The sequence below is a fragment of the Eretmochelys imbricata genome, chromosome 6, assembly GCF_965152235.1.
Source record: "Eretmochelys imbricata isolate rEreImb1 chromosome 6, rEreImb1.hap1, whole genome shotgun sequence".
In the NCBI taxonomy this organism is placed as follows: domain Eukaryota; kingdom Metazoa; phylum Chordata; order Testudines; family Cheloniidae; genus Eretmochelys; species Eretmochelys imbricata.
In genome coordinates this window covers 21,649,812-21,662,571 of record NC_135577.1, presented here as the reverse complement: position 1 = coordinate 21,662,571, position 12,760 = coordinate 21,649,812, and the positions used below count along the sequence as shown (strand labels likewise).

The 12,760-nt window shown below is 45.6% G+C and overlaps 1 protein-coding gene across 2 annotated transcripts in view; it reads right to left on the bottom strand.

Moving 5' to 3' along the window:
* LOC144265538 (uncharacterized) overlaps positions 1-12,760 on the bottom strand; it is a 178,446-nt gene that overhangs the window by 27,825 nt on the left and 137,861 nt on the right. For both annotated transcript variants that reach the window (XM_077818193.1, XM_077818194.1), the window contains exon 7: positions 1,156-1,263. In XM_077818193.1, coding sequence (XP_077674319.1) covers positions 1,156-1,263 — 108 coding nt within the window. The remainder of the gene's footprint in view (positions 1-1,155; positions 1,264-12,760) is intronic.

The window sequence follows — 12,760 nt, the reverse complement described above, 5'->3', positions numbered from 1 at the left end:
TTTGTAAAGAGATTTAATGGGAGGCAACGGAATCAAGACTTTTCTCCTATTTATAAAGGAAATCCTGTAAACTGAATAATTTTTAATAGACTATTTCAATAGGATATTTCTATATAAAAGGGCCGAGGGTCTGAAAATAAGAGACACTGGTCATTTCAACCTGAGCTGCAATGATGCTGCCAGCAAAACCAAATTTCAGTGAAATGAGGGAGTGGGGGAAGGGGGGGATGTTTCATAACCCAGAACTCTTAAATACACAAATCCTTAAATGAATTCTCAGCTATGTGATTTTCCCTGGACTTTAATTGGGTCATGCTGCTGAAATCCTTTTCCATATTGGTTTGAAAATTCATCCATCAAACTCAGCTGTGCAATGAAAATATAAGAGCAAAAACTGTAGTGAAGAGAGATTTTGGCTGTCTCAGTTTTTGGCGGACTTGGGACACTTTAAAAAGGAGCCAGAAAATGCTGAGCACCTACTCTTTTAAGCTATCTCAAGTTCGACGTCCCACTCCCCCAGACAAACCCAACACACCCAAAAACTTGTGGTCACTTTTGAAAACATTGGCCACTATCTTCAGTGACCAGTTTCAATCAGATACAGCAACATCTAAAACATCTGTTGGCAGAGTCCCAGTAGTACAGTTTGAAGCAACCAATATGCCAGAAAGAGCTTCTGGATTTAGGGTCCTATTGACACAGTGGGGTGGAGGGTACAAATGGACAAAAAGAGTCAATCCTCTTTTTATTTTCAGTCTGTATTCTTACTTGTAGCACCTCTGAATGTAGAGGAAGAAAGGCTTATGGGACTGTCTCCCAAATCAGTGGTGATAAAGAGAGACAGAACACAGTGAAAGGAGCAGTGATTCACTCCTTCACCTATTTCACTAGTGGGAACCAAAAGTTAACATCTGCTGAATGGTATTCACTACACCACTGCCTACTGGGGAAGGGACACAGATGGTATTCTGTCTCCCTCTCCAAAACCCCTCCATCAAGAGATCACACATCCATCCATCATCTCCCACCTTCTGATGGCTCAGGCTGCAAGAGTGCGGGTCTAACTTATCATGATGTACCGGAATCCCAGCAGACTGGCCACAGGTTTATCCACACTCACATCCCCTTGTGACCACTGCTATGAAGGCACCATACCTCATACTTTCCTTCATTCTCAGTCTTCACCTTCTCGATGTCCAGCAGGAGTGACCAGACCTGGCCTCGCACCTGCAGGGGGATCCCTTTGTAAACCCTGCGGAACATCTGCAGATTAAATGGAAAACAGGATAACGTTAATGCGACAAGCCTCCAAGACAGATGTATTTCAATCACAGAAGCCTCCTAAGTGGAGCATCTCGAGGAGACCATCGACATGGCAGTGAATGATTTGGTAATTAAATGACCCCCTCTTACAGTCTCAGCCATTGTTAATTCCCTCTATGAGGTCAATTCAATCCAAGACAGAGCAGGAGCACTCAACATGCTGTAAGAGTGTGGGGATCTTCACTGAGACTCTCCTCTGCAGACAGAGATACTGTCCTTCCAGAGGCAGCATGGTACATCTGGAAGGGACCAGACCCCAACATCCACACATGCATCTTCCCCGTTCTGCATGGAAGAGAGCTTGGGGACTTTGGCAGCAGTAACCCACCCCTCCCTGTCAACGCCGCAGGGAGCAGTCTGCACAGGGCAGACTGGGCCCAATGAATACTGGGCTCCCGCTGGGGAGCTTCATGGAGTGCATCTGCATTGAAGCTATGCTGTCAGGGAGGAGATGGTGCTGCAGGGGAAGGAAGAAGGTTGAGAGGCTCAGCACAAATGGCCCAGAGTATGTGTGATACTCCCCAGGGATTCCCAGCGTTGTGAAGCACCTCACAACACCTGCCCCTAGTGTGAAGCAGTCTGCTCTGTGCCTGCCAGGGCTGAAACCCAGCAGCCAGTGGCCACATAATCCCTGCCTCCCAGGTCTGCACAGATGTTGCCATCTCTTGTGCAAGCTAGCAATAGGCACACGCCAAGCCCCGAGCCCTTGGAGCACTCCCTGCAGTATCCAGCTCCTGTCGCTGGACTCTCAGGGTAGATCTACACTAAAATAAAAGAGCGGCTCGCCTGGGTCAGCTGACTCAGTCTTCGGGGCTAAAAACTGCTGGGGAGACGTTTGGGCTCACGCAACCTCCTCCCCCCACAGGATCCCAGAGCTCAGGCTCCAGCCCGAGCCCGAGCGTCTACACAGACATTTTACTGCCTTGCAGCCCACACACCACGAGCCCAAGTCAGCTGACCCGGGCCAACCCCGGGTGTTTAATTTTTGTGTAAACATACCCTCATAGTAATCACCAAATTCACTGTACCCAAGGGAACAGCATACACACAGCTTGACTGGCACAACTCAGGATCCGGTCCTTTATAACATCACAACACAGAGATACACTTATAACTGTTTCACTATAAATGTATGATTGAAGCTTAAGATTCAAGAGATACGGAGTAAGGATAATGGAAACAGAAATGGTTACATATCAAATTAAAAATGTAGCACACTTCCTAGAGTCTGAACTTAACTTTAACAAGCTAAAATCCTTGTCTTAAGCAGTTTCCAAACTAAAGCAATCTTCCAGCATCAGCAACCTACGTGGCTGGGATCCACCATTCACGGATGCAAAAAGGGCTGTCCTTTTTGCCCCTGGATGACAGTGCACCTCTAGACGAAAGCTGTTTCCCGTAGCTTTTTTTTCTCTTCCTGTTGACTCCCCATCCCCCGCGTTGACTCATAGAATCATAGAATATCAGGGTTGGAAGGGACCTCAGGAGGTCATCTAGTCCAACACCCTGCTCAAAGCAGACCAATCCCCAATTAAATCATCCCAGCCAGGGCTTTGTCAAGCCTGACCTTAAAAACTTCTAAGGAAGGAGATTCTACCACCTCCTTAGGTAACGCATTCCAGTGTTTCACCACCCTCCTAGTAAAAAAGTTTTTCCTAATATCCAACCTAAACTTCCCCCACTGCAACTTGAGACCATCACTGCTTGTCCTGTCCTCTTCTACCACTGAGAATAGTCTAGAACCATCCTCTCTGGAACCACCTCTCAGGTAGTTGAAAGCAGCTATCAAATCCCCCCTCATTCTTCTCTTCTGCAGGCTAAACAATCCCAGTTCCCTCAGCCTCTCCTCATAAGTCATGTGTTCCAGACCCCTAATCATTTTTGTTGCCCTTCGCTGGACTCTCTCCAATTTATCCACATCCTTCTTGTAGTGTGGGGCCTAAAACTGGACAAAGTACTCCAGATGAGGCCTCACCAATGTCCAATAGAGGGGAACGATCACGTCCCTCGATCTGCTCGCTATGCCCCTACTTATACATCCCAAAATGCCATTGGCCTTCTTGGCAACAAGGGCACACTGCTGACTCATATCCAGCTTCTCGTCCACTGTCACCCCTAGGTCCTTTTCCGCAGAACTGCTGCCTAGCCATTCGGTCCCTAGTCTGTAACTGTGCATTGGGTTCTTCCGTCCTAAGTGCAGGACCCTGCACTTATCCTTATTGAACCTCATCAGATTTATTTTGGCCCAATCCTCCAATTTGTCTAGGTCCCTCTGTATCCTATCCCTGCCCTCCAGCGTATCTACCACTCCTCCCAGTTTAGTATCATCTGCAAATTTGCTGAGAGTGCAATCCACACCATCCTCCAGATCATTTATGAAGATATTGAACAAAACCGGCCTCATGTCAACAGCACTTCCATTCTTTTGGCTTACAATGCTTAATCTACATATGAATCTAGGCAGACAGGTGAGTATACAGGCCTTTGTCTGACCCAAAACCTGTTTGTCAGTTCTGTCTTGGACAGAGTTTTTAAAACATGTATTTAGCACATACAACTTCTGAAATATCACCCGTACACACAACACACGATGATGAGGATCAGCGTGCTTCTGGCTTTCATTTAAGATCTCACACAACATGCTTTATAGAGAAGTACTATGATAGCAATGTGTTGGGTGTAGCGAGTTTGTCAGGACTGTTAGGCATTGCTGACAGAGTAGTGAACCCTTTGCCAGCTGGCATCAATGAGCCTGTGTCCCATCGTCATCCAGGTTTGGGTGAAAGATTTTTCCATGGGAGAAAGGGGGACACCACCACACTCCCTAATTGGACAATCCTGGGCTGTCAGGGAATCTCCACGGACACAAATGATCTGTTCCTGTGGCTTAGGGTGACCGTACACCCCGTTTTGGCTGGGACAGTCTGTTTTTTAAGCCCTGTCCCAGCCATCCCGACTTTTTGGCAAAAGTGGACATCTGTCCCAAACGGGACCCAGCCCCGTGCAGGGGAGGGAGAGGACTCAGGCAAGCAGCTCGGGACAGCCCCGTGCACGGGATAAGGGGGGCCAATAGGCCATAAAATGTCCCTTTTCACCCTAACATTTCCCAGAGTGGAAGAAAATTAGCCTGCTCGAAAATAACAGCCCATGATTAAACCTGGAGCTGGATAGAGTAATGACATCTTGCTTAAAATCAGGGCCTCCTACTACATCTCAAATGGGATGGAGATCTGACTGCACCTGTGCAGCTCCTACTGTTGTTTTAATTCTTGTTCAGTATTCACATACCAAAGATGTGATCTTGCAAATGCTTGTTGCCAGGTGTGATGCTTGCGTACTGCTAGTGGGCCCATTGAAGCCAAAGGGACTATTTGCAGTAGTAAGCTTTCTGCCCAGTTGTAAGCATTTGTAGCCCGCACCTCGGGCTAGCCTACACATTTTCCCTTTGGGAAATATGATCACCTTACTGTGGCTTTAAAACATGGGAGAAGAATGATCTGGGCTAATATTCTGATTACTACTACTGGGAAGGAAGTAAAATACTCCATATGATACTCCTAATATTAGAAAAACAAAAGTGCACGCTTGGTTGTTTTTTTGCAATGTGTTTGTGTCTAGTCTCTTCCATTTTTCCCCTTGTCAGGTCAGTTTCTTTCTTGATGAAAAGCTCTTTAATCATCAATGGCAAAAAAAAAAAAAAAAAATTAAAAAAAGTTTCATCCCTTCTATCAAACATGAATGTTTTAAAAAAATTTCAAGATGTTTTTGTGACACTAGCAGGCCAGATGCCAGCTCTTGCCTAGGCTGCTGGCATTAGCTAAGAACCGACAAACTCGTAGCTGGACCACCAGTCCAGTTCACCTGTATGTTAGTTTTGCTCAAAATAGCTATTAGTCTGATAAGAACGTCAGTGTTTAGACTCTATGAAATGCTTGTAAGTTGCTGCATGCATTAATCTCACTTGTAACGTCTACATTCCATGCTGTAAGGAAATATGCAAGTTTTTCTTTACAACTTTGAAAATGTTTGCTCTGAACTTGTGAACCCATGCATGGGAATCCTCCCCACTGCCCATCCAGGAGGGCTATCAAGAAACATCATCATAGAAAGGATTAGTTAATGACTATCGCAACCATGGAGCAGTACATGCAGAAGGCTTCATCCCATCACTTTGAATGCTTGACGATGGAAATTAAAATAGCACATGTGAAAATTTTTCATCTCTTTGCTGTTTGAACTCTCACAGAGCCAGAGAAATCAAACTGGAGCCAGAAATCCCCAAGGGTTACCTGGTTTCTGCCCTGACACACTCTTTCAATTGACAGATCACTACAACTCTGTCACTCCTAGGATTTAGATGGTAACTCATTTGTGCGTATATGTTTGCTTGCTTTAATCTGTAAATAACACTCCTATTCCTTTTTCCTAGTTAATAAATCTTAAAATAGTTGATTACAGGATTGGCTACTGGCATTGTCTTTGGTGTAAGATCCAGACTACCAATTGATCTGGGTAAATGACTGGTCTCTTTGGACTGAAAGCAACCTGAATATTGTGTGATTTTTGATGCAAGTGACCATTTATCATTTAGTCCAGTCTGCCTGCATGGCAAGATATACTGGAGAGTCTAATGGGACTGTGTCTCCACGGTGCAACTGCTGTAGAAATGCAGGCATTCGCATTTGTTACTGCTTTGGTGAAATCTAATTATAGAACATACCACCACTTTCGGGTGCCTGCCCTGTTTCTGACAATCTGCCCTGGAGTAGGCATTGACGGTCATGAGCCACTCCAGACAGTACAACAGTTTTCTTCTTGTGAGTTCAACCCATCTTCCCCACAACCTTGAATGGTCTTTCAGCTGCAACATTAAAAAAAACAACAAATAATCCCACCACCTGTGACTAACGAGGCAATGATTTTGGCATAGAAATTTTTAATAAATTTCACAGTAGAGATGCGGGGACAAATGACAAGGCATGGAAAAGAGGGTCGGGTTTGGAGAGTGAGCCCACCCCACACTTACTCCAGTGTCAGCTCCTCTTCCACAGGGCTGGGCCTAGCTCCCTGCTCCAAGTATCGTGACCTGGCCATGTGGTCACGACGCACTCAGGTCTGGCATGCCCAACCCTCCGTCAGGTCACAACACCCAGAACAGGGGGCTGAGCCCAGCCCTGCAGGACAGGAGCCATCACTGCAGGGTGAGCTCGTCATGGACTACATTCAAATTCATGATTATCATGAACACTGTGACATCGGTCCCAAAATCGTAGCCTTAGTTATTAAGGACCCCGTGGCGCTTTAAATTGGCCTGGGTGCTGCCCAAACACTAACCCTGCCGTTTACATTCTGCCTACTTAAATTTCACTGGCTGTTTCCATGGGGTGTTTTCTTCACTGTTATGTAGAGTTAGTGCATGATGGCTGCTACATTGCAGTGGTGGCCTGAGCATTTAGACTCTAAGTGGCTTCAGAAAAAAGCCTGCTTTACTGTATACGCCACTGAGTTACTGACGTGCTCCTGAATACAGCTCCATTCAGTTTCCTACACTGGTTACAAAGGTTTCTATTTTCAGCTTCCTATCCCAACTTATCTTACAATCAGTTTTACAGAATTATTTCCCTGCTTTGTATATTGAACGGAATCAAGTTCATGCATTTGTACATAGGCGAATAAAGCGAATATGAACGTGGTACCTATTTTATATTATCTTGCAGTTTACACGTATCAAAACACTCAAGTGACTCTGTAGGTTGATTTGTAAGGTAACGGTATAACTGTCGGTGTCCTGGGCTAGGAGAAAATGAATTCACTTTTCCATGCTGCCTTATTTCTCTACACGACTGTAGTACACAGGAGCCTTAGGCATGGACCAGGACCCCATCGTACTAGGTGCTGTACAAACAGAACAAAAAACAGTCTCTTCCACCCAAAAAGATTAGCCTATATATAAGACAAAAGACAAAGGGTGGATTCAGACAGACAGGAGTACAAGGACAATCACACCAGCATGTGGGCTAATAATAAATGTTGAGATTACACCGCCATTCTGCTGCACTCTGATATTTCCCCGTTTAGTTGGGACATGATTAGAACACTGTTCCTTTCAATTAATTTCATGTGGAAGTTAGATGAGCCCATGATTCTTAACATTCATACCATGATAGAATACAATCAAGGGTGCAAATAACATCACGATGCAACATTCTTGTCTATAAGCACTTCCAAAAGGCTGTCCCACTTTTGACCCTGATCCTACAAATTCTTACAACTGGGCAGAAAGCTTACTACTGCAAATAGTCCCTTTGGCTTCAATGGGCCCACTCGCAGTACGCAAGCACCACACCTGGCAACAAGCATTTGCAAGATCACATCTTTGGTATGTGAATACTGAACAAGAATTAAAACAGTAGGAGCTGCACAGGTGCAGTCAGATCTCCATCCCATTTGAGATGTAGTAGGAGGCCCTGATTTTAAGCAAGATGTCATTACTCTATCCAGCTCCAGGTTTAATCATGAGCTGTTATTTTCGAGCAGGCTAATTTTCTTCCACTCTGGGAAATGTTAGGGTGAAAAGGGACATTTTATGGCCTGTTGGGTGGCTAGAGTAGCATGCTGATCTCTTTTGGAGAGTGTTCCAGAGTCTCAGTCCAACTAAAGGCTCTGTTACCTGGTCTCTGGAGCAGCTGGCTGCAGAACATTGAGACCCAAACCTATTTCATGTTTGGATCTAGTTCAGGGGTGGGCAAACTTTTTGGCCCGAGGGCCACATCGGGGTTACGAACTGGTATGGAGGGCCAGGTATGGAAGGCTGTGCCCCCAAAACAGCCTGGCCCCCGCCCCCATCCGCACCCTCCCACTTCCCGCCCCCTGACTGTCCCCCTTGGAGCCCCCAACCCATCCAATCCTCCCACCCCCGCTCCTTGTCCCCTGACTGCCCTCTTCCAGGACCCCCACAACTGCCTGCCCCCGGGGGGGGGGGGGGGGAGGGAAACCAGTGTGTGAGACAGGAAGAGGAAGAGAAATCTTAAGCCATAGAGATGTTGATGAAGAACCAATGAAAGCCTTGCTCCAGGCAGGAGTCTGGATGACTTTAGCACAAAGGAGGAGATGAAAGCCAGGAACCCCATATTGAATCAGTTAAAATTCCCTCCTGATCAATTTATTTCCAAAGGATTAGAGAGTTCGAGGCTAGCAGTGACATTTTCCTGAGGTATAATAAGCAGCTCAACTCTGCAGGGAGGAAACATTTGGCTTTGAATCTGAACATTCAGCAAATGTTATTGCTGAACTTTAATGAATTCACCAGGATTCAGTAAACAGCTTTCAACACCCCATTGTGAGTGTAGCAGGTAGAAAGGGCGTAACAAACCAAGCTAAGGGCATGGCCACATTGGAAACTTAAAAACACTGTCACAGGAGCACTCCCACGGCAGCACTTTGACGTGCGAGTGTGGTTGTGCGGGAGCACTGGGAGACAGCTCCCCCAGAGCTCCTGGTAATCCACCTCCACCAGGGGATTAGCTCCCAGCGCTCAGAGCCTGTCTACACAAGCACTTTAAAGCGCTCAGACTTGCTGCACTCAGGGGAGTGATTTTGCACAACCCTGAGCCAGCAAGTCAGAGCACTATAAAATGTAAGTGTAGAAAAGCCCTAAGATTGTATTTAACAAACTGCCTCTGGGTCATTTACCTGATGGCTTCTTTCCTCCCACCACCCACAAAAATGAAAGTGGTAAAACCTCGAAGCCCTGGGAAAAAAGAGCAATTTCCCTTCACAATGAAACCCAAAATGAAAATGAAGACATTGTAAGAGACAATGACAATCTACACCAGGGGATGAGATGACTGAGCATAATGGGTGCAGTTAGTTCTTCTTAACCTCTTCTAGCTGCTTCCTGTTTCAGGGGGGAAAGGATTTTTCTGTTTAAACATCGCTATTTTGCTGTATATCTTTGCAAAAGGTTAGAAGTCCAGGCCTTTGGGAAACAATAGGGAAGCAGAGGAGCAGCTGCCTCCCATACCTAATGTTAAAAGTAGAGTGACCAGATGTCCCAATTTTATAGCGACAGTCCTGATATTCAGGGATTTTTTTTTTTTTTCATACAGGCACCTATTACCGCTGCCCACCCTATCCCGATTTTTCACACTTGCTACCTGGTCACCCTAGTTGAAGGAGACCTAAAGAGGAAAGAATAAAAGGACTTATACCTTCTTTTTAGTATCTCTAGGACACTAACACCTAACGGTCCCTACTAAAATTGGGCCCCACTGCCATAGGTACTATACAGACAGACAATCCCTCCCCTGAAGAGCTTACAAGATACAAGACAAAGGGTAGGAGAAAGAAATGTCAGCTGGTAATTAAAGTATGGCGACATTAAGGGTTTGTCTACATGGAGCAGCAATGCATCCTAGAGGGAGTGACACTTCTAAAACACAGTAATATGTTATGCTTTAATTGGTCAAAGTAGACCCTGGTGGTGTGCACAGAAGGTTCCCTAGTGCACAATAATACATTCATGCACACTTGGGAACCTTTAGTCCACACCAGCAGCATCTACACATACTAATTAATGCATGATATGTTAGTGCACTTTACAAATCACACAACCATAGGGTGCATTACCCCATCATGTAGACAAGCCCTAAGTGACATGCTCAAGGTCAAACAGGAAGACTAGCAAAGCCAGGAACTGAACCCAAGTTTCCTGAAGTCCAGTTCAGCATTTTAACTACAAGATCATCCTTCCTTTCTAGGCTTCATGATGCATAAAGCTCTGCAACTGCTTATCACAAGTTTTTTTTTCCCCCCACTCACAGAAATATCAGATCAAGCCTAAGTTCCCCACCCTTCTGCTTATGGTCTCCCTTGAAAAGCACCCAGCATTATGATGGAAGAGTGCTATCAGCCTTTATAAAAGGGTGGGGTGCTGAATCTCTAACCAAAAGGCTTTTCTTCCAGCTGTTAAGCGTTTTTGTTAATCAGGTGTCAACAAAAACAAACTAAAAATCTCTTGCCCACTTGACCCACTTTCATTTTGTTACTATCCATCATAAACCTATTAATTTGCCAGGCAAAGACAGGGTGAATAAGATGTGGATTTCTAACAGCTTCAAATATATATATATCAATATAAATATAAATATAATTTTTTTTCTTTTTAAAATGCCTTCATTTATCATAAGGTAGCAACCACCTTTAATGCATGAGCCAGTGCCAGGACAGCTCCTCTTCCCGTAAAATTAATGACCCATCTATGGAGGAAACATGCTCCCTCTCTCCCTCTCCTTTGTGATTATTTACTAACCTCGGCTCTGACAGCAGGAGCTGAGCTCTGAAGATCTTTGGGATCAGGGACAAAAAAAAGCTTCCCGTTACGAACCCCAGGAAAGAAAACTTGTTCAATTCCTTTTCACACCATAAAGCTGGTTGTTTGATGATCCGTCAGTCATTTAAAACCTGAACTTTCATGTGCAGTATATTTTGATGGATACCAGTTGTTTCTGAGTTGGTCTGACAGCAAGCAGCCTAAGGGCTTGACTACACTTTTAGCACTGCAGCAGCGCAAGCTGCATAGGTGTAGATGTGCTGCTGTAGGTCTTAGCGAAGATGCTACCTGCCCCGATGGGAGACCTTCTCCTGTCGGCATAGATATTCAACCTCCCGAAGAGGCAGTAGCCACGTGGATGGGAGAAGTCCTCCCATTAACATAGCGCTGTCTCCACCGTGGATTTTCCACACCCCTGAGCGACGTAGTTCTACGGCTACCAGGCTGTAGCGTAAACCCAGCCTAACTACTCGCAAGAAGCAATCGACGGAGGGAGTTTAAGAGCTGGAACCTGAAGAATAGTTACAATCCCAGAGGCTACAGCCTCAGATCCAGTCCAACTGCCACTCTTCTAAGATGTCCAGGGTTAGTTGGAATGAGTTGCGTTAGCTCTGTTAGAGTAAGCTTTCAGAGCACAGTGCAAGTTAGCCACTCACGTGAGCCCCACAGATAAAGCCCCATGCGTAGCATTAACAATTTCTCTTCATTTGCTGCAGAGAGAAAAAGCAGTGAAGAAAGGGAGTCACTTTCTTTTTTAAATGATGTTCAGAGGAGGGCAGAAAGGTTCCCCCTCCACCCACAAAAAAATAAAATAAAGAAGGGGTCTCTGCCTTTCTCTCTCTCTATCTCTCTCACACTCAGAGATCATATAAGTCTTCACTTCTCTGTATTGCTGGAGAACGCTGTGGACAGCTGGAGAACTAGGGGGATGATGACATCCATCACTAGAAACAAACCTGAGCAACTGAGAGGGGAAGGGATTATTAGCCCAATTCTCAGTTGTTTTTGCTAATACTTCCTCCCTCATACACACACTTGGGAGGAAAAGCTCTGTTAAGAGATTCAAATTCTCCTGCCTCATCAATTAAGAGCTGAGAAAGGTTCCAAGTCAGTTCTCCAGTCCTGGAAAAAAAACCTGATTTTGCTGAAGGGCTATGATGAAACTTAACAGTCCTGCTATTTCAAAATAAAAGGGGGAAAAAAAAATGAAATAGCTTTCAGGCCTCCATGGTATAGCACAAAGAAGAATAAACATGGTGTGATGTTTTTCTTCTGCAAGTGGTATTTAAGACCTTTGCCAGGTTTACTATAAAAACACGCCCCTGAGCACTGCAAGTTTCACCAGTGCAGACGGTGCACCTGCCCTGGGAGCTGTGCCCCCCGTGGGAGCTGCGCCCCGCCCAGCGCTCTGCCGTGACTCCATAAGCCCCATTGAACGTTGCCTGTGTAGACTAGCCCTAAGACAGTGGTACTCAGCCTAGGTGTGCACACGGATATGGACAGCCAGGGGTTCACATTCTTTTTTATTCAAGTTGTTGGTGTTGCTGCAGGAATCGGGGGGCCTGATTTCACCAACTGTTGGCAGAACAATACCGCAACAACCGTCTCTCTGCCAGCGCTTCCCTCCCTCTGCTGCCACCAGGATTGACAGATTATTCACTCTTGGGGGTCTCGGTCAGACACGAAAGAGCATTTGAGCATACTGGCTGGTTCATCCTGAGCAGCTTTGTCAGCCTTCGTTTTATTAAGCAGCAGTCACTGCAAAGACACATCATCAGGATCAGAGAAAAAGGGAGGTGAGGCTTGTCTTTTCTGTAATGCTGATACAGACTCTGCCTAAAAACAGACCATCTGTTGGCTGAGAATCTTCCAAGGGAGTCCCCTCCCAGATAATCTGGGGCACACCCACAGCAGCTCGAGGCAGTTATGGAACAACCACACCGCATGTTCCTCTTTCCCTGCTCCCCCAGGGCCAAACCACAGTGGGTCAAAATTTATTCCTGGCATAACTCCATTTATTTTAATGGCCAGAAACTAATTATTCCACTAACTCTGTAGCACACGCAGGCTTTGGGCTCAGCCTTGCCTACACTAGAAAGTTGTACT